The following is a 27,001-nucleotide window of genomic DNA, read 5'->3' as shown; positions in this document are numbered from 1 at the left end:
GAGGGACATCATCAAAAACAGCTTCCCTCGTCCATTATCAGAATTGTTTTAGAAACTCGTAATAATATGTCTAGTTTAAATTGTTGCCATGGCTGTCTCTCGACTAAAAGGCACCTGGCGCCGGCTAAAATACATGATAAGTTATACAAGCGCTTATTATTGACCAAGACAAATACATATGTAAGTGTTTTTGAGTACACCGCGGATACATTGTATTTTCTTAATTATATTATTATAGGATGAACATGTTTAGTGTATACTTAAGAAATTAACCACTTATACATACCGATAACTATTTATGTTCCCTTGACGTTGTTAGATTAGTTGGTTGTGTCTGTCTGTCTGTGTGTATTCCTTTTTTTGTTTGATAGCTGAATTAGTTGGGAGTGTTCTTAGCCATGTTGGATACAAACCGGTCCACTATGTGGTTATAAAAATAAAAGAATTTCATTGTTTATTTCTAATACTAAAATTAAAATATGATAAACATATATTTTTTTTATTTTTCCAGGCTTCTAAGCTGCTCTTCTGTTGGGAATGCATAAAGATGTTCCACAACATTCATAAGTTTCGTGAGAAAATCACCGAAGCGCAGAAACTGTTAAATAGTAAATTGGTATGTTCATTAAATATTTAAGAAATATTAAGTTTAAGCTTACAACTTTGTGTAAGTTGTATTTAAAATTCACTTTATACCTTGTTATTTTTTTAAGACTCATACATTTGCTATTTCATGTTATTAAAATCACTGAAAACTTAACTTGGTCCAACTTGGCACAACTGTGAATTTTCGAAGGTGGGCAATGCAGTGGCTTCCCTGATGTTGCTTAAGTATCTTGGTGGCTCATCTGCTTGTTTGCCACCTATATCATAGAAAAACTTATGTATGACAATTCTTTTCTTTTGGGGAAAAAGAAATGTCAAATATTAAGTTAAGTTTATCCAAACGTAAATCGAAGGAAATCATAATTTGTTAATTTTATTTTCAGACAAAATATGAATCACTTTCGCACTTAACAACAGTCATTAAAGTTAACGAGTATGAGAAAACCATAAAACACGAAGATCTAAGAGAAGAAATTCAAATAAAACAAGAGCCGAATTTTTTGCAACAAACTAATGAAAAGTTGAACAATGGTGAACAAATGCCTGTTGAAATTAACATAATATACGAAACAGTGAAAGAAGAAGTTAAATATGAAGATGAAAACGAACTTAATTATGAAGATGATCATTTAGATGACATTGAAATGATTCATGATAATGATATTACAGAAGTTCAAGCTAAAGATTCAAGTATTGATAATAAACCCGCTGTCTCAGACCCAGGTGAAAAAGTTGAGGTTTCTGTCAGAAAACAAAGGAAAAAAGCAGTTTATAAGAAGAAATTTAAGACTATTATTATGGATTATAGTAAAAAAAGAGATTTTTATGACACGGTAAGTTCACTTCAGTAAGATTTTAGGGTATACACAAAATTAAAAATTTTATAAAATAAAAAATAATTTGACAACTAGTCTAGTTTAGTGGATAGTGACCCTGTCTTCTAAGCAGACGGTGTTAGGTTCGAATCCCCGTAGCATACATTTCGTACTAGTTTGACAAAGTGCTTTACATATCATGTCGAAACTTGTCGAAACTTCTTCCAATGTTGTAGGTACTTTAAAACGTTCGTACAGTCGAGTTCATAAATATGTGTACATTTTTTCATCTTATTGCAACCAGTTAATGTGAAGAAATGTACACATATGTATTTATGAACTCTACTTTATTTTTTATTTTTTTTTCTCTCGACTGTACCTATGCGTAACTCGTGTTGATTTAAAACTCTCGTTTGGTCGTGTTTTAATTTATCGCCCCTCGCTTAGAATCTCATTTCAGCTGTAATTACTATTGCATGATTTATATTTTTATCACACCCGCACTTTAAATGTGCTATTGTGCTCAGGCGGAGCGTGAGTTATGGAAAAATCGTTCTCCCAAGGGAATAATGAAATTTCCTGAACCATACTAAACGTTTTTTACATCTATTTACATATTTTTTACATTGCGAGTGTGATGAAAAACATTGTGTGTAACTCGGGGAGTATGAATATTACTGACTCGAGTCTTTAAATCGCTCCGGCAATCCGGCAAGCCGTCGCGATTTAACTTACTCTTGTTATAAAGTTCAACTTACTCCCGTTGTTGCACAATGTACTATTTCAGGTGAAAATTGACCTAGACGCGGTAAAGGCGTGGATGGAGAGGAAAAAGCAAAGGCTGTGCCACAAAAAGTTCCAATGCCAACTTTGCTACTGTGGATTCAGTCAGCAGAAGTTGTATGATCACCATGTGGCGGTGAAGCACGCCAAGGTATTCACTTAAGTAGATATCAAAATGTTGAAGATTACTTTGCTAAACTGCGAATGGATAACGTGCTACTTAATATGTGCTAACCCGTTAGGCCGTTTTCAGTTTTCACATTATCCGATCCGATAACGGAAGAATTTCAATAGAAAAAATCCAAGATGGCGGCTGTAATGTATGGGATATCGGGAAAACGCACTTATGCGAACTTATTTTCGGACAAAGTAATATTCGTATTATTTTAGATTATGACAAATAAGTTTTCTGTCGCGAAAATCGATTATGCGAAGTTTGTTATGCGAAAATCGTTTAGGACAATTAAAGTTATGCCAAATAGAGGGAACCCTTTGGAAATACCGGCGTGAGTTTATATATTTTTCTCATTATTCTTTCAGACCCTCGGCCGTTACGAATGCGACATATGCCTCCACAGGTTCCCAACCCGCCACGCGCTCGAGCGTCACATCTCCGCACATTATGTGCAGTACGTGTGTAAACTATGCAGCGAGGCGTATTACACACTCGGCGAGATGCACATACATCTGAACCACGGGCCGCATGGCAGGACGAAGGAGTGCTTGGAGTGTGGACTGCGGTTCGAGTGAGTAACACACACACACACACACACAAACACACCATGCCTCGCTCCATGTGGACACGCCTTCTGTCACGCTCTTGTGACTCTAGAAATAAGATTGTGTTAGATATTTTTTCGTCCTTCTTTTTGTGCGATCATAAACGCACGCTCTTATGATCAAAATAATATAGTGCAACATGGGGCATAATAATGTAGTGCAATATTGCAAACTAGAGTATAGTTAAATCCACCACACAGTACCACATCTCCGCACACTATGTGCAGTATGTGTGTAAACTGTGCAGCGAGGCGTATTACACACTCAGCGAGATGCACATACATCTGAACCACGGGCCGCATGGCAGGATGAAGGAGTGCTTGGAGTGTGGACTGCGGTTCGAGTGAGCAACACACACACACACACACATTATCATCATCAGTATATCCGCCCTTTATCGCCCACTGCTGAGCATAGGCCTCTCTTCTAGTACGCCACTTGTCCCGGTCCTGAGCTAGTCACATCCAGTTGTGACCCGCAATTCCACCCAACGAGCTAACGGATGCCAAGCGCTTCTTACATCTTACAGTGAGCGGCCACCGTTCTGTTAATATTTTAGTCACTCTGCCTAGCAACATGTCCCGCCCAACTCCATTTTAGTAATTAATGCGAAATGAAAACTCATATTTTTAAATTGGATGTATATCTAGATTCCTAAAGTTTTTTCTTCGATTTTTAGATCGCCTAATATTTTTTGGCATAATGATCATTTGGCCTAATTTAAATGTCCTAATATTGTTTCGCCTAACGCCGTTAAAACCCACTTTTTTAGAAGCGATTCGGATTTGTGTGAGGTCACGGTTCTAACCTAACCTAAACCTATCTTTCTAACAGCGAATCGGTTCTGGGTAATGTCATTTTTGGGGCAAAATTTAAATTATGCCAAATGATCGTTAGGCCAAAAGAGCGTTAGGCATTTCATAATTCGGCCAAATGAGTTAGGCCAAGTGATTTTCGAACAAACGTCATTAGGAATGTAGAGGTAGTCCCTTTTAAATTAAAGGAAAAATGGAGGCCTCCGTGGCGCAGTTGGGAGCGCGATGCCCCCCCGGCAAGGCCAGAGGTCGCAGGTTCGAGTCCTGCCGAAGGTGTGAATTTTTCCATTTTTCCTTTAATTTAAAAATATGTAATATCGCTCGCAGACGTTTCTGTATGATAAAACACAAATGAAAACTCGAAAATTGGCTCGAAATTACCCGGGACCTAAGACTTAGCTAGATCTATTTTTCACCCCCGAAATCCCCACATAACAAATTCCAAATATATAAATATACATATAAGTAAATATACAAGAACTGAATAATGACAAAAGCGATTTCCTCTCACTTATTTTGAATGTGCGGGTTTCGGAAAATTAATTTTGCAGTTAATTTAAAATTAACGACACGAACGACAGATTCAGTTGGTCCTTTTGTCTGACTGTAGACTTCAGGAGCATGGCGCAAGTTTTACTCGAGTTCACCTTCAGGTTGTTACAGCTAAACCACCAGTCAAATAATTCCAGAGTAGGCTTGTGCCGTTTCGTTCGTTGATCGGAGCGCTCCGATCTCGTTCAATTGCTCCCACGAACTAGTTCGCTCTTTTAGGTCTTTTGCTCATTTAGTTCAACCAGACCAGCGACCACTGCGGTCGGAAAGATCAGAACGAATGGGACCGAATAGTGTCAAAATGATACAAAATAGTCCACAGATAGTATATCCGGGCCAAAAGTTGTAAGTAACCGAAGTTTAATATGAAAACTTGACATTTTTTTGTAGCTCTGCTAAGTAGCTCTCGCTCTCGGTCGGCGCAGTCACACGCTCGTTCTCGATCCAAACCGCTCGCGCTCGCCGATCCTATACTGAACTAAATGAGCAAAGACCGATTCTCAGAGCACGGAAAGATTCAGTTCATTTCGGTCATTGATAGGATTTTATTCCTAACAGTTCATAGTTCGTGAACGACACAAGCCTATTCCAGAGCACGATTACCTTTTCTATTCGAGCCTCAAGTGAATTAGCGCTATAATACTCGATCCGCTTTGGTGGTAACACACAGTATAAACACAGTATAATAAATAGTACTATCGTACAGTATGGCCACTCCCGCTCCCCGCTGAAAGTGCCGTCCACCCCCTCTCGGTTACCTCAAAGTTACCGCCTGTCAAAAACGCGAACAGTCGCCCTGTCATATCTCACTCATACAAGCATGGTACTCGTTCACCTACACGAGCTTAGACTGTGTGCTAGGAACGCGCCTCTTTCATATATTTGATCGCTAGTGTCCGAGGTGTGGTATAGAAATGCCCTGTTACAGTTGCCGACAGCGCAAGGAATACTTCAGTCATTACAGGGCGATGCACCAACAGTTCATTTGTGATTATTGCGGCAAGAAGTGGTCTCAGAAGAAAAGTCTGGCAAGACATATCGGGTAAGCAAATATCGCCTAGCATTAATAGTTATTTTCCCTTCATTAGCTTGGAAACACGTGTTTTGTCCTTTAATACCAGCGGGTAAAAACGCATTTTATCCACTAGTGGGTAAAGTAATTTAACCTTGAATAAAGTCAAATTAACTGCTTTAAAATTGATAAAAGTATTAGGTTCTAGTAATAAAGATGATTTACCACCTGTGGAACTACAGGAAGCAGTGATAAACGCATTATTTGCGTTGTAGTTTCCTCGCTATAAATAAAATAAAATAAAAAGCCTTTTTATTGTTCCTTAAAACATAAAATACAGAATTATTAGATTCATGCAATTATACTGTTATAATTATTTGTCATAATTTTAATAAAATATTATTTAATTAAGGTTCGTGGTCTCTTTGGGTGAAGGCCTCCTCCAGTTGTTTCCAGTTATCTCTATCCTTTGCCATTTCTTTCCATTTCTCTCCGCCGATTTTTTCGCATGCGGGTTCAAGTCCCGCCGGAAGCGTAAATTTTTCCATTTTTTCCTTTAATATAAAAATGTTTAGAATCGTTAGCAGACGTTTCTGCTTCTTAAAAATAAATTTAGTATGGGTTAGCACATTGTTACTGGTGAATTCTCAATATAACTTGAGACTCCAGTGCCGTTACAAGATGTAATAGTCTGTCGGTAGATGGCGCTAGACGTCACCCCAAGACGTGTGTACATAAGGAAAGGCATGGAAAGATTTGCGATGTCCGGCGCGGCTTCCGTAGCTCAATTGGTTAAGAGCCTTGCACGGATTGCAAATGATGCGGGTTCAAGTCCCGCCGGAAGCGTAAATTTTTCCATTTTTTCCTTTAATATAAAAATATCTCTACCTAAATAATCACGTCAATTCGTCGCTCCGTTTTGCCGTGAAAGACGGACAAACAGACAGACACACACTTTCCCATTTATAATATTAAGTATGGATATGACATCTGTGATTTTACTTGTTTGCAGCTCACTCCACGCCAACTATCACTGCAAGATATGTTCGAAATCGTTCACCGGACGCTTCAACTACGCTCAGCACAACAAACGCAGTCACGTGGACGATGCCACCGAGGCCAACTATTGCGTCGAGTGCAACATGCAGTTTCAGAACACATTGAAGTATAAATACCATCTGCAGAGCAGTATAAAACACAAGGCGACTCCGATGTGAGTATATATAAAAAATCTATTCCATTTTTAACATTTTTCCAAATGTTTTCTAATTTTTTCAATTGGTTTTCTAATTTTTTTCGTTCACCTAAAACACCAGAAGGGTTGGAGGTGCGTTGCCGGCCTTTAAGATGGTTGTACACTCTTTTCTTGAAGGTTTGAAAGTCGTATCGGTCTGTCTGTTTTTCTGTCTGTGTGTGTGTCTGTCTGTGGCATCGTAGCTCCCGTACGGGTGAACCGATTTAGATTTAGTATTTTTTGTTTGAAAGCTGAGTTAGTCGGGAGTGTTCTTAGCCACGTTTTTATGAAAATCGGTCCACTATGTTGGGGGTTTTCCAAAAATTTAACTGTGTGGTTATTAATTTAATCTTTATTGTACAAAGAAAGAAAAACTTATAGTACAAAAGGCGGACTTAATGCCAGACAGCATTCTCTACCAGTCAACCTTTAGGCGAAGCAGAGATATTGTGGGCGGTGATATTACTAAAACTTTACATAGTTACCTACATAAAAAGTTACATAATAAATATAAATAAATAAAATAAAAAAGCGTTATTTGTTCCACACATACTTAAAACATTAATGAGAAACAATTAGCGATAAAATAAAAATAAAATTAACTTAAACTTAATATGTGGGCCCCTTTCCGGTAAGGGTCCCCCCACATCTAGCGTCTCGCGAGCGTCGCGTCGGGCCAACTGTATGGGCAAAGCCTGACGCCGCGTCGACGTCGAATCGACGCGGCGTCTTTTTCCATACAGTTGGCCCGACGCGACGCTCGCGAGACGCTAGATGTGGGGGGACCCTAAAAGCCTCCCCCAAGGAATTCCACTCCTCTCTGTCTTGAGCTGTCTCTGTCCAATGGCAGGTCAGAAATGGACAGAGACAGCTCATAATAAATATACATAAACCTAAATATATATTTCCAAAAATACATTGATTGGTTAGGTCATATTACTTATTTATGTATAAACATACATTTCAGTGTCCCGTGTCCCGAGTGCGGAAAAGTGTACACTAAAAGGGTAACCATGACAAACCACTTCGCGCTCGTGCACCTCAAGAAGACCAATTACCTCTGCACAATCTGCGACACGGTAAATTAAATACACATACACATACAATCACGCCTGTATCCCATAAAGGGGTAGGTAGAGCCATGGTGTTTTCAGTCAAAGGAAATAATAAATCCGATGTACTTTCGATATGTTTAGGAAAATTAACAATACCCCACCCGCAAACTAGCGAACCGCATTCTATGGCTAATTACATGATTTACATGTATTAAATTGTAAATTTTATTAATCTTCTTTTTTTTGTCAAATAAGTTAGCGTTCAAATATTTATTTTTGTGACTAGTTGATGAATGACCTATTTAGAAATCCTGCCCTAAATATGTGGCGTTCCATGTTTAAAGGGTCCACATGCTTTATGTTCTAAAAGGAACCTTTAGGCATGGAAAGTCACATGAAAAGTTGTCGTAACTTAATAATAGATGGCGCTGCATTCGAAAATCTTGACTGATAACTCTGTACCATACTATTCAATATACTCTATGGGTAGAGCCACACCTCGGACACTGGCAATCAAATATATTGAAAGAAGCGCATCCCTAGCACACAGTCTTAGCTCGTGTAGGTGAACGCGTATTATGCTCGTATGAGTGAAATATGACAGGTCTGTTCGTGTTTTCGACAGGCGGTAACTGTGAGTTAACCGAGAGGGGGTGGGTGGCACTTTCAGCTGGGAGCGGGAGTGGCCATACTGTACGATAATACTCTTTATTATACTGTGGCAGAGCACATGAAACTGCTTAAGTTACAGTGCCACTCTTGGCAAATAAGGGGTTCAAAGATAACGAACCTGTGACATTGCAGTGACAGGTTGCCAGCCTCTCGCCTACGCCACAATTTAACCCATATCCCACAGTCGCCTTCTACGACACCCACGGGATGAAAGGGGGTGGTGAAATTCTTAACCCGTCACCACACGGGCTTAAATTAAATATATGAAAGAAAAACGTATTCATCAGTACCGGAGGGATATTAATAACGAGTGTTATAATTCCCGATAGCCGCAGGCTGGAGTGAATTAAAATAAAATAAATAAATATTGGGGACTTACACAGATCATCTTAGCCCCAAACTAAGCAAAGCTTGTACTATGGGTGCTAAGCGACGATATACATACTTAATGACATGACTCAGGCAAAAATATCTGTGCTAATATTTTTTTTTTTGCCAAAAACTAATTTAATATTTATGTTACAGTATTTCCTGAACGGGTATCGACTGAGATACCACCAGAAGTACGTGCATGAAAAGCGACCTAAGCCCAAGAATAAGATCTGCAACTACTGCGGGAAAGGTTTCAGTGTAAGTGTCTTTTTTTTTATTATACTACGTCGGTGGCAAACAAGCATACGGCCCGCCTGATGTAAAGCGGTCACCGCAATCTATGGACGCCTGCAACTCAAACAGTGTCACAAGCGCGTTGCCACCCTATTAGAAACTTGTACACTCCCTTTTGCTGTGTTAAGTACACAGCAAAAAGGAATGTACATTGTACAAGTTCTAAGAAGGGTTCGGGTTGCCGACGACTCAAAGGACAATAGAACAAAGTCAATAGGACAAAGTCCTCCCGTCATCAGCACACCGCACCCTCGTTGAGCTTTGGCAGCCTTACTCACCGGCAGGAACACAACACTATGAGTAGGGTCTAGTGCTATTTGGCTGCGGTCTTCTGTAAGGCGGAGGTACTACCCCAGTTGGGCTGTGCTCTAGATTCGTGTCTTGCTCAATCTAGCTTTTATGTCAAATTAATAAATTAAAAAAAAAGTGCGTGGTGTCCCTCCGCGTCTTAGAAGAATAAGTAAGGGACGAGTTGTAACTATCCATAAATCAGTAAATGAGCATTTCTTTCTTTTTTTTTGTCAATAATTTTTTTTAAATTGTTTTAGGGAATTTTAGGTCAATTGTACTCAGAATCACGAGTACTTTCAATCTCACTGGGAGACAAAAAGTGTCCCAGAATTTCCATACATTTTTGTTACTTTTCTCTTTTGTGACCCCATACAAAATGTACGGAAAATGGTAACAAAATAAAAAAAAATCGTATGGGACAATTTTTTTTAACTATGTACTAGGATTGAAAAGGCTAGTAATTCTGAGTAGAAATAGCATTTTTTTTTTCAAAAATATGACACTTCATAAAAGTGGCAAAAAAAAAAGAAATGCTCAAATGCGAGTTAATTGTAGTGACATCTGCCGGCGTATCATGCTTCTAATTTTATCACTTATCCACATGGATAAGACATCTGTCACGCTTTGGCTAGTATGTCAGTGTGAGAGTGACAGATGTCTTATCCACGTGGATAAGACATCTATCACGCTTTGGCAAGTATGTCAGTGTGAGAGTGACAGATGTCTTATCCACGTGGATAAGACATCTGTCACGCTTTGGCAAGTATGTCAGTGTGAGAGTGACAGATGTCTTATCCACGTGGATAAGACATCTGTCACGCTTTGGCAAGTATGTCAGTGTGAGAGTGACAGATGTCTTATCCACGTGAATAAGTGATAAAATTGGAAGCATGGTACGCCGGCTGAGTGTGCATCAAAACGTAGAAGCAAAATGTGACCCACTTTCCGGTTTCCGATTGAGCTGAAATTTTGCACACATATGTAAATCACGTGACAATGCAATATTATGGTATCATGGAGCTGATCTGATGATGGAGCAGAAAGGTGGTCATAGGAACTCTGTCATGTCGTATTCCATTGAGTAAGGGGTTTTTAGAAACGTCTCGGAGAGCAGTAGATGACTGGAAAGAAAGGTACAGTCGGCGATAAAAGCTTGTGTCAAAAATGAAATTTTTGCAGAAAAAAATATTGGTTTCAGGCTAACCGCATACTGGAGAACCACGAGCGAACGCATACGGGCGAGCGGCCGTTCGCGTGCGAGCATTGCTCGGCCGCGTTCGCGCAGAAACATGCGCTCATCAAGCATGTTAGCACGGTGCATAAGAACTAGATATGCACATTAAAATTCATTTATTTATAAACAACATAAAAATAATACAATATACACTTAAATTAAAACTTACAATAAAACTTATAAATAAAATATTTGGCCCAGGTCTTGCTCGATGGGTAAGGTGCCCAGAAGGCTGGCCGCATTGCCCCGCTGGATAGCAATGCTGATCCGCTGAGCAAGGTATTGACCAGCCCTCTGGTCACCAGAAGCGTCTATAAGGCGCTTAGATAGCTCCTTGTAGAGGCAACGCGCACTTGGCCCCCACGGCCCCATGGTTTCGACCCCAAACGCCGCAAATATGTAACTACTGCCGAGGGTGACATACTTGCGACGCTTGAGGTCTTCAGCCAATGATGCAGCCGCCCCAGCACCAACTTTGGTGCCTGGAACATGGGACGGCGCCAGGGTATCTACACAAGTAGCATCCCAGACAAGCGGCCGACCCATACTCCAAGGCACCAGCGTCATTCCGTCAGGCCTCTTGCCGTCAACCCTGGCCAGTCCATTGGGTTCGAGGACGGCCGGCACTTTTGCACTAACAAGGGCCCTCCGGATGACATCGTTGAGGCTGGCGTGGCGAGGAATTCTCCCAGCACTTCGGCTGCATGAAAGGCCGTGGTGGCCAAGATTATCCACCATAACTCCGCACTGACACCGATGGGGCACATTTGTTGATGCCCCTATTCTGAGGCAGGTAGCCAACCGGAATGTGGTATTGTCCAGCAATGTACCTATTGTGATGGATGGTAGTGTCTGCAGCCACAGACCCGACTCCCATTCCGCAGTAGCGAGGAGGCGAGCCCGATCTGTCGAATCAAGAGCCGTCTCTAGAAGGCGGTCCCTTGTTAGACGACAGAGAGGTTCGTCCCATTGCCTCTGCGAAGATGGGTTGACAGGCGGGTCTGTGTTGGGGCATGTTAGCTGCCAAACATTCTTGGCCTCGGTACAGTGCGCAGCCTCCAGGACCCCAATGGAAGGGGCTAAAATTTTCCCGATGAGGATTTGAGCACCGTGTACCGAAGCCAAGAAAGCAGGCAGCGCCACACTAGAAATTTTTCGGATGCCCAAGCCGCCCAACCTGATGGGTAGGCTAGCCTGGGTCCATGTTCTTTCGCCAAAGGATATATTGAAGATGGTGGTGAGAGTTTCCAAAACTAAGTTATCCAAATTTGAGATCAAAGAAGGGTGTTTCCAGAGGTGTGAACCACGGAGGATGTATGTAAATTTTGGTACAAATAAACAGTGTTTTATGATGCAATATGCCGAATGTATGTTAATTTGAGCCAGACGATGTGTAGATGCTTTAAAATTTTCGATTTTTGTGTCTATGAAATTATTAAATGATTGGTCCATGATGGGGCAACCAAGGAGGTGAAGCGTTTCTTTGTTAATAGTTTTTATTCCAGGAGCTACTTGTTCGAACTGTTCAAATACTTGCTCTTTATTTGGACAAGTCTCTGAAACAAAGAGTTCGCATTTCGAAAAGTTGAGGGATAAGCCAATGTTTTTTAAGTCAGTTTTTAATTTTTCTAAATCATCAAGAACTGAAATTGCTTCACCACCGAGGGTGCCGTCATCTAGGTACCATATGTTCAATTTAGAATTTAGATTTTTAATTATGGGATGAATGGCGAGACTGAATATTGCTGGACCGAGAGGGTCGCCTTGTTGACAACCTACGGAAGAAAACAAAGGGTCAGTTTGGTAGAACAATTTAGAGGGGGAACTGTAGCACTGCCAGAGAAAGTTATAAGTAGATGGAATTTTATCCTTTATTTGTGTCAACAAGGCGCCCCTGTCTACTGAATTAAAAGCATTGGAGACATCCACCTTCAGAATAACATCTCCTGCTTGGCGCTCTACATATGTCCGTACAGCGTGGACAGCAGCTTCGCAGCCGCTCTTGGAGCCGAAACCGAGCTGTATAGGCTGCAGTTCGGAGGCAAGGTCCTTAAGTATAGCGCGGCATGCTATCTGGGCTGCGAGTCGACGCAGAGTGGAGCCAACCGCAATGGGCCGAATGCCGCCGTCTTTTTTAGTCAAGGCGCATAGGTTGGCGCCATAAAGGATGTCTGTAATCTCTGGAGGGACTTGACCAGCCAACATGATGTTTACAAGGGCCGTCAAGTCCTTCAAGAGATTTTCCTTTGTGTCACCGCAACCACAGTACAGGAGGTCTTTGAGATGCTGTGGAGACAAACCGTCAAGGCCTCCTGCAGAGCCATTGGGAAATGATAGTATGGCTCCGAGAACATCCTCGGCGGAGGCGGTCAGAGCGGGATGGTTGGCTTGAGGGGGATCTGGAAGATGAAGGTTCGGGTCTGAAGGTGGATGTTTAGCGGCGAGAGCTGCGAGGGTTTCCGAATTGGCCGGTGCCACTGCATCATCAGAAAACAAGAGGCGGGCGGCTCCTTTAATGTCACCATCAGAGATTTTAGTTTCAACTTTTTTGAATAAATTATTACTAAGACGTTTATAACTATCGCCAGCAGGGCAAAGTGAAACATCGCGGCAACAATTTTGTTTGATTATTTTTGTAAGCGATTTAGAATGTGTAATTTCATCAGGTTTGATGTGGAGCACTTTAAAGGTAAAAGTTAAAATATTTTCCCAACTGTGAATGGAATTGGTTGAAATAATTAATTTGATAGTCTCACTAAGAAATTTAGCTACCGACACACGCGCTCCACGCGGTACGCGTTTTAAAACAGGGCAAGTGTTTTTTAAATTAGTTAGGGTTTTCCAAAATGGTATATTTGAGTTAGGAGCCTGGAGATCCGGGATGGGTTCGACGTTGGGCTGAGATGACGTAGGTCTAGGTGTTGGTTGACTAGCTGATTTTCTATGTTTTTTAGTTATATGAATATTCAGACCTCTAGAGCCTTTAAAAAACTTGGGCTCTGTACATTCGGGACAACGGATGATTTCTGAAGATGCAGTGGATGGAGCGGAGTTAGGAAGGATAGAAATAGGCATCAGCAAACTAGTCTTAAAAAGAAAAATAAACTATTTAAAATTAAAATACATAAAAAAACTACACAATACTTATAACTAAAGGCTTAAAAGGACAAATAATGTATAAAAACAAAAAATAAAGATTCCCCGTCGCGGGCCCAGGCTAAGAGAACGGAGAATAGGGCCTGGGCCGCCCGCTGTGTGCTGCGCTGCTGCTGCAAGGGTTCTTTGAGGTAAGAGAACCGCTTGTGAAGTTCTGTTGATTCTGTTGATTCCAAGGAAGGTTGTATAACTTCGGAACACGTGCAAACTATATATATCACAAGCACGCCCCTTGAATGCTAAATGCACTTTATAAACAAGATATCCAGATATAATATTACTCAGTAAGTATTATTATTTGTTGTTATTTTCTTGTCTGACGTCTGTCATCTCAAGCGGGGCGCGTTGCTTCCTCGTTTGCAACGATTATTTCTGCATGTATCTGCAATTATGATTAATAACTATGCTCGTCGTACTTTTTACTAATATGCGCGCACTTTCTATTATAAAATGATAGGAGAAAAATACATAAAATGATAATTTTCTGGGATCGTTTTCAAGAGTTGACGTTGTCACAAATTTGCACATTAAATAAATGTCATATAGAAAGAAAAAGTGACCAAGGCCTCCAGTGTTCCGAGCTGGAATCGAACCAGCGTACTCCGCTTACCGGGCGAATGCCTGAACCACTCGGCCATCGGTGCACGAAGGCAAGGGTCGAAATTTCCAAGTATATGACATTCCCGAAGGCTTGGAAATTTCGACCCTTGCCTTCGTGCACCGATGGCCGAGTGGTTCAGGCATTCGCCCGGTAAGCGGAGTACGCTGGTTCGATTCCAGCTCGGAACACTGGAGGCCTTGGTCACTTTTTCTTTGTATATGACATTTATTTAATGCTTATAACATAATAGTAGTGTTACTACTTAAAAAATACAAGTTAAAATATTTTCTATGAAAATAATTTAATTTGTTCTTAGAACTAGATATGCTTTGGATATCCGGTCACTATCAGGTCTACACTTTCGATCCGGAGTTCGAACCCGGCTCGTACCAATGAGTTTTTCGGAACATATGTGCGAAATGTCATTTGATTTCTGCCGCTTTTCGGTGAAGGAAAACATCGTGAGGAAACCGGACTAATTCCAATAAGGCCTAGTTACCCTTCGGGTTGGAAGGTCAGATATATGGCAGTCGCTTTTGTAAAACTAGTGCCTACGCCAAATCTTGGGAGTAGTTGTCAGAGCGGATCCCAGGCTCCCATGAGCCGTGGCAAATGCCGGGATAACGCAAGGAGGATGATGATGATGATCCGGTCTACATTTTACCAAAGACATGTATAGTATGAATTTTCTGAGATGAACTTTTCGCTTTAGCCGTAATCTGTTAAACAAAGGCCTTTGTTTCTATTATTCACTGCGGCTAGCTCCCGTTTCCACAGCACGTGCTAAAGTCTCAGTGTAGTTAAAAAGCAACTATCATGATAGCAATAAGGTTCAAATTTATTAAACAGTTTGCAGTATGCAGGTAACTTTTTTTGAAGATGACAATCTGTGTAAGAATGTCCTATAATATTTATTTATTTATTTATTTATGACAAAACGCGTTATCTCCGAAAGGTCTTTTTATGGATTTGAAACTTATTACTATCATGATAGTTGCTTTTTAACTACACTGAGACTATAGCACGTGCCGTTTAAACGGGAGCTAACCGCCGTGAAAAACAAAGGCCTTTGTTTAACTGATTACGGCTAAAGCGAAAAGTTCATCTCAGAAAATTCACACTATAACTCCGTATACTTACCGGACATGGAGATGGAGGGTAGACTTTGTCTTTGATGCATAGAGAGCGGATCTCTAGCGATTTTTAATAAATAAATAAATAAATATTATAGGACATTCTTACACAGATTGACTGAGGCCCACGGTAAGCTCAAGAAGGCTTGTATTGTGGGTACTTAGACAACGATATATATATTATAAAAATACTTATATACATAGAAAACATCCATGACTCAGGAACAAATATCTGTGCTCATCACACAAATAAATGCCCTTACCGAGATTCGAACCCGGGACCGCGGCGCAGCAGGCAGGGTCACTACAGACTGCGCCAGACCGGTCGTCGGTTTAATATGGATAGGACTATTGTCCCGGATCTGTAAGTTCACATTTTTGACACATTTGTTTTGAAGTATGTTGCGATGTGGCTAAGACGTATCGTTTTTCCAAAGATTAATTTAGATTGGTTGAATTGATTAGGCCCTATGTACAAGGAGGCGCTTAAACAAATATGTATACGATTTCTATTAACTTACTGAAATGTCATTTGAATCGAAATGACAGACTCTGCCACAGCACTAGTTCAAAAATAAAAATGAATGATAAATGACATAATAAGTAAATCCTGGGTGATAAATTAATATCGTAAAATACTCACTAACGAAGATCCGCAAAAATGTAACATGTGTTAGATTATATTGAAAGTATGCGAAATATTGTTTTTAAGTACTTGTTTTTTTTATGTTATTACAGGATTTTATTTAAAATTTCATTAGGTTGCGCGAGTCTTACGTTTTGCGGACGCTGTCATGTGTCAAAAAGAGGTTCTTACAGCTCTGGCACAATAGTGCAATTTTTAAAGTACATGTAATGTGGTTTATAATTAAGGTCTTAAAAGCTATTCAAACTTCGCTGAATAATTAGATTAAATTAATGTTATTTTTGCAAAAACCTGCAGAAAAACTAAAAAAAAAGTAATTTATTCTAAATAAAGGAGTTTGTGTACAGGAATCGAATTATTTTCATTTTTCTATTATTTGAGTTGTAAATAAACTATAAAACTCCCGTGAGACTCATACATATTTAAAAATATTTTAAGCGGGTTACTCACGTATTAAGTCGATATAGCGTTCGACATGTTTCGGCTCAATTTCGAGAGCCTTTCTCAAGAGTAGCAACACCCCGCCTTTACATGTCGAGAGCGCGACGCATACTGCGGGCGCTTGCTCGGTGCGCGCGGCTGCTGAGGACAGGCGCAGGGGGGGTCGGCGGCGCGGGCGACGTCACCGTGGCGAGATCGGAGCTACCCACTATGTTACTTTTGTCAAAAGCAGGATTGCACACAACACTTATATAATACGTGAGTAACCCGCTTAAAATATTTTTAAATATTTGTAAATAAACTATTTAAAAAAATAACAAACATTCTTTTATTTACTACTAGCATTTGCCCGCGGCTTCGCTCGGGTCAGAAAGAGACAAAAAGTAGTCCATGTCACTCTCCATCCCTTCACCTATCTTCCGCATCGCTTCCGCAACTATCGCTCCGTTTTGCCGTGAAAGACGGACAAACAAACAGACACACACACTTTCCCATTCATAATATTAGTATAGATCATCGTCATCTTTACGCAATATTCACAAAAGCATCGAAAAGGGTTTTATTTTTATGTCCGATACATTTTTTGTGTGTAGAAAAAAAAATTATGCGAGTCATATCCTTATTAATATTTAAATCGCTATCTGAAATCCGCTCTCTAACACAAATATGCATACTTAAATTTTAGATTTCAATTGCGCAAAAACTAAAAGGTTTCAAGGGTGCGCATGGCGTTGGTTAAAAAAAAAGTTTTTTTCTTATATGTACACAGTATCACACTATAAATAGGGCCATCTGTATCAACAATAACGTCAGCATTTTACGAAAATAAATAAACTAGTATACATTTTCATATTGTATCTTATCAAAATAGAATTGAGACACAAAAAATGCAAGTCGTGGTCACAGAAACTCATGGAAGCGGTCCGTTGAGGACATAGCTGGGCATTAACTCGTTAATCCGTTAATCGTTAATTAACGAAGTTAACATTTCGATTAACGGATTAACTTTTAAGTTAACTTTTAAAAATGTTAACGGATTCGTTAACTTCCGTTAAATTTCATAGAGTCCGTTAATCGTTAATCCAGCACCCCAAGTTTATCTGTAAAAGCAGATCCATCGGTTATAAACAGTCTAAAGACCAATTAGCGACTTTGGATCACTTATTCGAGATCTTCTAAATCTTAAATTATTAGGCGTGCTCCGCGTGCTAGATCGATCACTAACCTGGGAATAGAGTGCAATCATCAGGCATGACAGACAAATCGCGCAACCGACGCTACTCAGTTATCGTGTCCTACAGAATCGAGTTGTCATCCCAAATCTCACGCACCACGATCGCGATCGCATGAATGACCCAATGATTACCAATCCGAAGTAAAACCTAGGATTTAGCCAATCAACAGCGGTAAAAGCCCGAAGAAACCGTAATTATTACATTTCGGTTTTTTACCGATTGGCGTCACAGGTTTTAATGGTTTTTGGTGGATACTTAGTAAATAGAAATACATAATACCTACAATGGAGTCCTATTTTTATGACGTGTTAACGGATTATCGATTAACTTTAACTTCCGTTAAATGTACCGAAATGTATCGCTTTAACGATTAACGAAGTTAACTTTTTAAGTAACGGATTAACGATTATCGAAGTTAACTATTTTATTAACGGTGCCCAGCAATGGTTGAGGATGGACTACGAGCGACCGGGTCGAGCTGGAGCGAGGCCACGAGGGTAGCTGAAGATAGGAAGGCATCGCGAGCTTGTGAAGGCCCTTTGCACCTCTGTGGTGACGTAAGTCTTGTTTTCAGCATAATTTGAGAAGTATGAGAGCATATTGCTACGAGAATAATAAAATTTAAAGCTTAATCAACATTTTTAAAAGGTAACCAGTAAGATTGTTGATTCAGCAATAGCAAATAGTACTAAGGTCAATTACTCTTGCTCATGCGCGGGTCCAGGGGGGGGTCATGACCCCCCCCCCCCCTGGAGCCTAGGCTGGCCACAAGCGCGGATCCAGCTTCGTGCCCAGGGGGGGGTCACGTGGTAAAGGCCCAGGCCCCCCGGGGGGGTCACGTGGTCTATTTGTATGTCCAACCTAGGCTCCAGGGGGGGTCATGACCCCCATGACCCCCCCTGGATCCGCGCATGAGTCGTGGTCACAGAAACTCATGGAAGCGGTCCGTTGAGGATGGACTACGAGCGACCGGGTCGAGCTGGAGCGAGGCCACGAGGGTAGCTGAAGATAGGAAGGTGTCGCGTCGCGAGCTCGTGAAGGCCCTTTGCACCTCTGTGGTGACGTAAGACTTGTTTTCAGCATAATTTGAGAAGTATGAGAGCATATTGCTACGAGAATAATAAAATTTAAAGCTTAAAATTGAACATTTTTAAAAGGTAACCAGTAAGATTGTTGATTCAGCAATAGCAAATAGTACTAAGGTCAATTACTCTTGCTCATGCGCGGATCCAGGGGGGGGGGGGTCATGACCCCCCCCCCCCTGGAGCCTAGGCTGGCCATACAAATAGACCACGTGACCCCCCCGGGGGGCCTGGGCCTTTACCACGTGACCCCCCCCTGGGCACGAAGCTGAATCCGCGCTTGCTCTTGCTGGCTTTAATTTAGTTTGGGATATTTGCGTGATTTGTATTTAGGTATGTGTGTATAGGCTACTTGACCCTTTTTAGGGTTCCGTAGTCAACTAGGAACCCTTATAGTTTCGCCATGTCTGTCTGTCCGTCCGTCCGTCCGTCCGCGGATAATCTCAGTAACCGTTAGCACTAGAAAGCTGAAATTTGGTGCCAATATGTATATCAATCACACCAACAAAGTGCAAAAATAAAAAATGGAAAAAAATGTTTTATTAGGGTACCCCCCCTACATGTAAAGTGGGGGCTGATATTTTTTTTCATTCCAACCCCAACGTGTGATATATTGTTGGATAGGTATTTAAAAATGAATAAGGGTTTTTTCAGATCGTTTTTTGATAATATTAATATTTTCGGAAATAATCGCTCCTAAAGGAAAAAAAAGTGCGTCCCCCCCCCTCTAACTTTTCAATCAATCAATCAATCAATTTATTTGTTAAACATAGGTACAGTACATAGTTGTTACAAAATAATTTCTTAGTATCACTATGTTTTACCAACATTAGGTTTTGAACCATAAGTTTAAAAAATATGAAAAAAATCACAAAAGTAGAACTTTATAAAGACTTTCTAGGAAAATTGTTTTGAACTTGATAGGTTCAGTAGTTTTTGAGAAAAATACGGAAAACTACGGAACCCTACACTGAGCGTGGCCCGACACGCTCTTGGCCGGTTTTTTTAAAGTCTGTCTTATATGATTAAGCACTGTTCAATTAACCGAAATAAAATATTACCATATTTTATTATGACTTAGAAACAACAAAAAATAAGCTAAAACAACACAGCCATGTTAATATAATTATAGATTATCTCTCAAGTCTCTCAACAGTTCATTCTATTCGAAAACAACATTTTCTGACTTTTAAAGTATGAAGGTGTAGTGTATACTATGTATAGTTATGTACGTAGCTGATAAGTTATATATAAGGACCAATTACTCATGTATGAGAGTAGTATTAAATCATCGTTTAATCTAAACAGTCGTTTCCACTCTACTCCGAACCCTCACCTTACATGGCGACCCTGCCATATACGGTGTCGCGCGTGCGGTCAGTCACCGATCGGTATTGAGAGCGCAGTTCATTACCATGTTAACATAGCTCAAGTGGACAATTAGAACAAAAGTAAATAACGTGATGTTTTTTCTCGCGGTTAAGGTTTTCTGATTTAAAAAGTTTCACTATGGGGGCTACAAAATCAAAAGAAGAGGTAATTATTGCACAAACTGCGGCCGGAGGTGACAATAAGGCTTCTGCGAGCACCGACGAACTTCGATTCCACGCAAGTGTCACTAATATTATCTTGGGTATATTGCTCGTCATAATCGTCATCGGAGGAGGCTACGCCCTGTACAGAAGGTGTAAGAAAACCTACAAAAAATGGATGCGCCAGGAGGTCGCTCTAGCTGAGCTGCAGCGTGCTGCTTGTACGGCTCCGATAAGTGTTTGATTGAAGTGTTAACGGAAATTGTGTAATGTGCGTTTCGTTTTTTTTTGGTGCCAGTGTTTCAACGGACAGTAAATGAACTATTACTACGAGTAAGTGATACAGTGAACAATCATTTCGCGTGAAGTAAGTTAAGGACAATAATGTGACGTCAATGTAAGTTAAAATAGGTATGTATTAAATTAGGTACTTAGACATAATTTTGTGATGGCAGATGAATTATTGAAATGTTACAACGAGTTAATTGTCATAAAAAAATATTTAGTTAAAAAAGGGAAATCAAGGTTTGAGGGTAACATAACAAAAAATCAACTGTCAAAAGTGAATGATATTATAAATAGGTGTAGGTAACAATATTATCTCCCAATTTTCCCAGTTAAAGGACGTAAACTCAGGAGTTATCGAGGAGACCAATAAATTGTACATTAAAATTACTACTCTGCATAAAGAAATTTTAGAATTATGTTCAAAGCCTGAGGTAGAGGAAAATACGAGTACAAGTAGCGATAGCGAATATAGTGAATGTGACACCATGGAGTTCGATTTAAAGTCAGCTTGTAGTCTTATACCTCTCATGGATGGTACTGAGGAAACAACAAAGAGATTGATCGATGCTGTTGATATGTATTCGGGTATGTTGAACGAGATAGGCAAAAAGTCGCTTATTACATTTGTGTTAAAAGGAAGGTTATCTGAAAGTGCGAAACTGCGTGTGTCAGCTACTTATTTGACCGTAGAGCAACTTAAGTGATTTACGTAACTCGCTTTTACCTAAAAAGTCTTTTACAGCAATCCATTCCCGGCTTCAGAATATAAGTCAGGGTTGGCGTAGTATAGAATAGATCAGTATGGATCCGAGATAGAAAAACTTTTTTTCGAGTTAACTATAACTCAGGCAGAAGGTAATTCGGCGAGTTATGATGTGCTAAAGCCGTTGAACGAAAAAATGTGTATTAAAAAGTTCACAGATGGTTTGTAGGACCCAAGGCTCAGCACTATCATTGCAGCGCGTAACTTCAGCAGCCTGAAGGACGCGATACAGGCAGCGCAGGACGAAGAAGTATCGAGACCGACAACGTCCAGCCAGCCGGAGATCATGGGTATGTACCGCTCACATAACTCTTTTAACAGGTACCACAGAGGATTCGCTCACAACTCGCACAGAGGTCATCGTTATCGTAAGCAAAGGGGTCCGAGACAGTTTTCTTATGGTCGATATGCTCAATCCCAAACCGCGCAAGGAAACTTGCGAGGAGGTGGCCGTGGAAACAAATCACGAGGCAGGCCGGCACGAGGGGGTTCGTATTTCGGGTCCCGTGCCCGAGGGGTCAACGCTCGTGGCAGCCTACACGTGATATCGCACAGCGAGAATGGCTCGACCGGTCAACACCTGAGTGCACCAAATACGGAATCGCTGAATCATTTTTTTCGAGACTGATGTCATTTACACGTGCAATGATTTAAATAGAGCAACCTTAAATATAGGAAAAACCGCTTATAATTGGTTATTGGATACGGGAGCATCTTTGTGCGCGATAAAGTATGAAATTAATACAAAATTGGGACATTCCGTTCCATGACAAGAAAATAAATGTCACAGGCATAGGCGGACAAGTCACATCTAACGGATATGTTATATTAAAATTAAATTACAACGGTTGCGAATTCGAACATTCATTTTTTGTTTTTAAAAATTTATCATGTAACGCGGATGGTATTTTAGGGCAGGATTTCTTTGGAAAGCATAAAGCAAATATTAATTTTGAAACAAACACGTTACGACTATTATCACGACACGGACAAGTAGTTAACATAGATTTTAGAAGCTCATCAGAAATGGTAAATAGTTACCTTACTATACCCGCGCGTAGTGAAATCATACATTACATGGATACTAGTATTACGGAGGATTTTGTAGTAAATAGTCAGGAATTATGCGACGGAATATACGTTGCGAGTGTTATAGTCAAACCGATTCAAGGTAAAATACCCATTAAAATATTAAACACAAGGGATAGTGACGTAAATTTAAGCCGTTTCACAATTAATAAGAGTAGATTGAGTGATTTCTTTATTTGTAAATTTAGCAAGCCAACTATGAACGCCGAAAGGGTAAAATCGTTGTTTTCTGCATTAGATTTGAGTAAATTAAACGAAGAGGAACAGAAATCAATTGAGAATATATGCGCAAAATATCCGGATGTCTTTTTCCTACCGGGCGATAAATTGACCACTACAATGCTTTACAACCAGACGATAGAATTAAAACCGGGTAGTTCACCAGTTTATGTCAAACCTTACAGATTGCCACACTCGCAAAAGGCTGAAATTGATAGGCAAATTAAAGGAATGCTAGATGATGGAATAATTGAAGAGGCAAGAAGTGCGTGGTCGAGTCCGTTATTATTGGTTCCTAAAAAGTTAGATGCTTCAAAACAATAGTTATTTGTTATACAAGGGGGCAAAGTTGTATTTTAACGCCGAGTGTGGAATTGAAAAACGAGCAAGTGAAAGGATTCTATAGTTGAACCACGAGCGAAGCGAGTAGAATAGAATCCTGAACTTGCGAGTTTTATAACACACGAGAAGTAAAATACATTTGCACCCGAGTGTAACACAAAACTTTTCCCCTCACTATAATAGCGAGGAAACTACAACGCAAAAAAATGCGTTTATCACTGCTTCCAGTAGTTCCACAGGTGGTAAATTATCTTTATTACTAGATTCACCTACTTTTATCAATTTTAAAGCAGTTAATTTGACTCTATATTCAAGGTCAAATTACTTTACCCACTAGTGGATAAAATGCGTTTTTACCCGTTGGTATTAAAGGACAAAACACGTGTTTCTGAGCTAGTGAGGGGAAAAAGAAATGGCGCGTGGTCATCGACTATAGAAAGTTAAATAATCAAATTAAAGATGATAAATTCCCACTTCCAAATATAACTGAGGTTTTAGACTCCTTATCAGGTTCTATATATTTTTCGCATCTAGACTTATATCAAGGATTTTATCAAATAAATTTAGATAAATCAAGCCGACCACTCACAGCATTTCAAACAAGTAAAAATCAATATCAAATGACCAGACTTCCCCAAGGCTGTAAAACTTCACCTAACGCTTTTTCACGCATGATGACTGTGGCCATGTCAGGCCTCAATTATGAGCAGTGTTTGGTATATCAGGATGATTTAGTTGTTTTCGGAAGAAGTTTAGCCATACACAATAAATTATTAGACGTTTTCAGTAGATTAAGGAATAGTTATTTGTTTTACAAGGGGGCAAAGTAGTTGTTTAACCGCACGTGCCAATATTGATACCAGAGCAAGCGAAAGATTCCAATATTGAACCGCGAGCGTAGCGAGTGGTTCAAAAAGTGGAATCTTGAGCGTTGCGAGGGTATCAAGGCGCGAAGGTTAAACAAACTTTGCCACCGAGTGAAACACAAATTTTTTCACCACACCAACACGAACAAAATACTGACTATAAAACATCAAAATAAATGAAATCCATAAATTTATTCAATATTTATGATTCAAAATCATCATTTATAGGTAAAATCTAGCAGCCAGATTAAGACATCGAGTTAAAATTTGTATGAAATTACTTTGCCCCCTTGTGGATAAAATGCAATTTTGCTATCTGTTTTCGAATAGCAAAGAAAGCCTTTACCAGTTGGTGTGGTGAAAAGTAAATTTAAAGCTTAACCCTGCCAAGTGTCAATTTTTACGAAAAGAAATATTACCTATATTTGGGTCATGTTGTTTCAGAAAAGGGCATTTTGCCAGATCCCAAAAAAACCAAAGTTCTAAATAATTATCCGACTCCTCAGACAGCTGACGAAGTTAAACGTTTCGTGGCATTTGCAAGTTACTATCGTAAATTTATTGTCAATTTCGCAGATAAAGCTTATCCACTCAATAAATTGTGTTGTAAAGATGTACCATTTATATGGACCCAAGAGTGTGAACAGTCATTTCAAACATTAAAATCTGCACTAGTTAAACCACCGGTACTGCAATATCCAAATTTTTCGGCGGAAAACCAATTTCTTTTACAATGTGATGCGTCAGGAAAAGCTTTAGGTTCAGTTTTGTGTAACGGTGATGGTCGACCAGTCGCTTACGCTAGTCGAAGTCTTAACAAGGCAGAATTAAATTACCCTACAGTTGAAAAAGAGTTATTAGCGTTAGTATGGAGCATTCGCTACTTTAGACCTTATTTATATGGTAGAAAGTTTAAAGTACAAACGGACCACCGACCACTAGTGTATTTGTTTACTATGAGAGACCCTACCAGTAGGTTATTAAAGTTCCGTTTACAATTGGAGGAGTATAACTTTACAGTTGAATACTTAAAAGGTTCTCAGAATTCCGTGGCAGACGCTCTGTCTCGCATAAATATTACGTCAGAGGATTTGAAACAAATGAATGAGCAAGTTATAAATGTGATGACACGAGCGCAAAGACGAAAGATCGAGAGTATGCAAAGTACAGACAGTACAAGTTCTTCGGTTCTTAATATACCTACTAATTCGAGGCTTGATCACCCAAGAATTGTGGATATCATTAAAAAACCGGAAAATTTTACTGAGTTGTGTATTACGTCATGTAGAGATTATAAAAAAAATATGAGAGAGAATTTCGTAAAAGAGACGTCTAAATATTTTAATTACGTGCCCAGCAAATCGTGTATTTATTTTAATCCAACATCTCAATCGCTACTATCGCGATCCGAATTAGCGAGAGATTTGGATGCAATTTGCAAGAAAATAAATATAAAAGAATTATGCGTCATAAGAAATGAATTCAATAAAGATTTTATTGCGGGCTTAATACAAGAAATAAATAGCTATGACGTTTGGTCCGGACCACGAATATGTGTGTTAAGTAATGTACAAAGAATAAATGATTTACATGATAGACGCGTAATAATTAATGACTTTCACCTACTCCCCACAAGTGGCCACGCGGGGATTAGGAGGATGTCTAATAACATAAAAAAGCACTATTATTGGCCTAGTATGGAAAAAGACATACGAGATTTTGTATCAAAATGCACCCAATGTCAAAAACAAAAATATTGCGCACCAACTAAACAGCCGATGGAAATAACAACTACAGCCAATAGCGCGTTAGAAAAGATTTATTTAGACACAGTAGGACCCTTGCCAAAAGATGAATATGGTTATTGTTACGTGCTAACTCTACAGTGTGAACTGTCAAAGTTTGTGGAAGCATATCCATTACGTTCCAAAGATACAGTTACTGTAGCTCGATCATTTGTTGAAAACTTTGTACTGCGGTATGGAATTCCATTGGAAATAGCCACTGATCGAGGAACCGAGTTCATCAGTAACACGATGAAAGAGGTATGTGATTTATTAAAAATTACTCATTTACCCTCCACAGCGTATCACCATGAGTCAATCGGTGCTCTAGAGAATTCGCATAAAACCATGGGAGCTTATTTAAGAATACAATGCGAAAATAAACCGAATTCTTGGAGTGACTGGTTGCCTTACTGGTGCTTTACGTATAACAACACCGTGCACACGGAGACGAAGTACACACCCCATGAATTAGTTTTCGGTAAGTTATGCATGCTTCCTAGCAACTTAAGAAATAGTAACGTTAAACCCTTATATAATCATGGTAGTTATCCTTTAGAATTAAAGTATAGATTAGAGCTGGCCACAGACCAATACAACAAGACGGCCCTTACAGGGCGTTTCGCGGTCACCAAGCATACGACAAATCAGGTTTATAAAAGTTTGAACGCGTGCGACACCGATCAGTAGCGCCCAAGTATACGACCCGCTAACAGTGTCCGTGTCCGCTCGGGAAAAAATCTTAAATAATCAAATTTGGTTGCAAACAATGGTCTCTTACAGCATAAACTGGTGTGGCAAGTCTTCTAACACTTCTACATATAAAAAAGATGGAATAACATTCCACAGTTAAGTCAAATTAATTATTTTGTTGAATATTGTTTATTATCCGCGGAGTTCATTTATACTGGTCAATATGGTTGTGCTGAGCGGCGCCGAGGCGCGTCCATCCCTTTTTGCCGAGTTAACAATGTGATATGCTATCCCTTTCACGTAAATGACTAGGCATGGGGCCATGTTAGTTTATGTCTGTTGCGGGAACTTCTTACTGCCGTTCGTACCATGTGCTACCATTTTATGAAATATAAAAGAAAGCAGATTTGTAATTGTGAATAATTATCTAGAATCTGTAGAGTCTGTAGTGGTATTTAGTTCATTGATTAGTTTAGAATATTTAGTTGGTAATTTAACTTAGTAAACGTAAGTAAAAATGCACAGTTTAGTTATTAGTTACTAGAATGATTTTTATTGAGGTGCTATCACAATCATCATCCTCCTTGCGTTATCCCGGCATCGGCATTCGCCACGG

At 39.8% G+C, this 27,001-nt stretch overlaps 1 protein-coding gene across 1 annotated transcript; it reads left to right on the top strand.

The window, feature by feature from the left end:
- On the top strand, positions 1-10,611 carry LOC125239376 (zinc finger protein 154-like). The gene is made up of 10 exons (XM_048146940.1): positions 1-180; positions 512-616; positions 990-1,439; positions 2,209-2,355; positions 2,745-2,950; positions 5,280-5,393; positions 6,376-6,576; positions 7,565-7,676; positions 8,850-8,954; positions 10,480-10,611. Exons 1-10 carry the CDS (start codon positions 67-69, stop codon positions 10,609-10,611), a joined length of 1,686 nt encoding a protein of 561 aa, XP_048002897.1. The 5' UTR covers positions 1-66.
- Positions 10,612-27,001: the final 16,390 nt, after the last annotated feature.

The sequence above is a fragment of the Leguminivora glycinivorella genome, chromosome 25, assembly GCF_023078275.1.
Source record: "Leguminivora glycinivorella isolate SPB_JAAS2020 chromosome 25, LegGlyc_1.1, whole genome shotgun sequence".
Classification (NCBI taxonomy): domain Eukaryota; kingdom Metazoa; phylum Arthropoda; class Insecta; order Lepidoptera; family Tortricidae; genus Leguminivora; species Leguminivora glycinivorella.
This window is presented reverse-complemented; position numbering and strand designations above follow the sequence as displayed.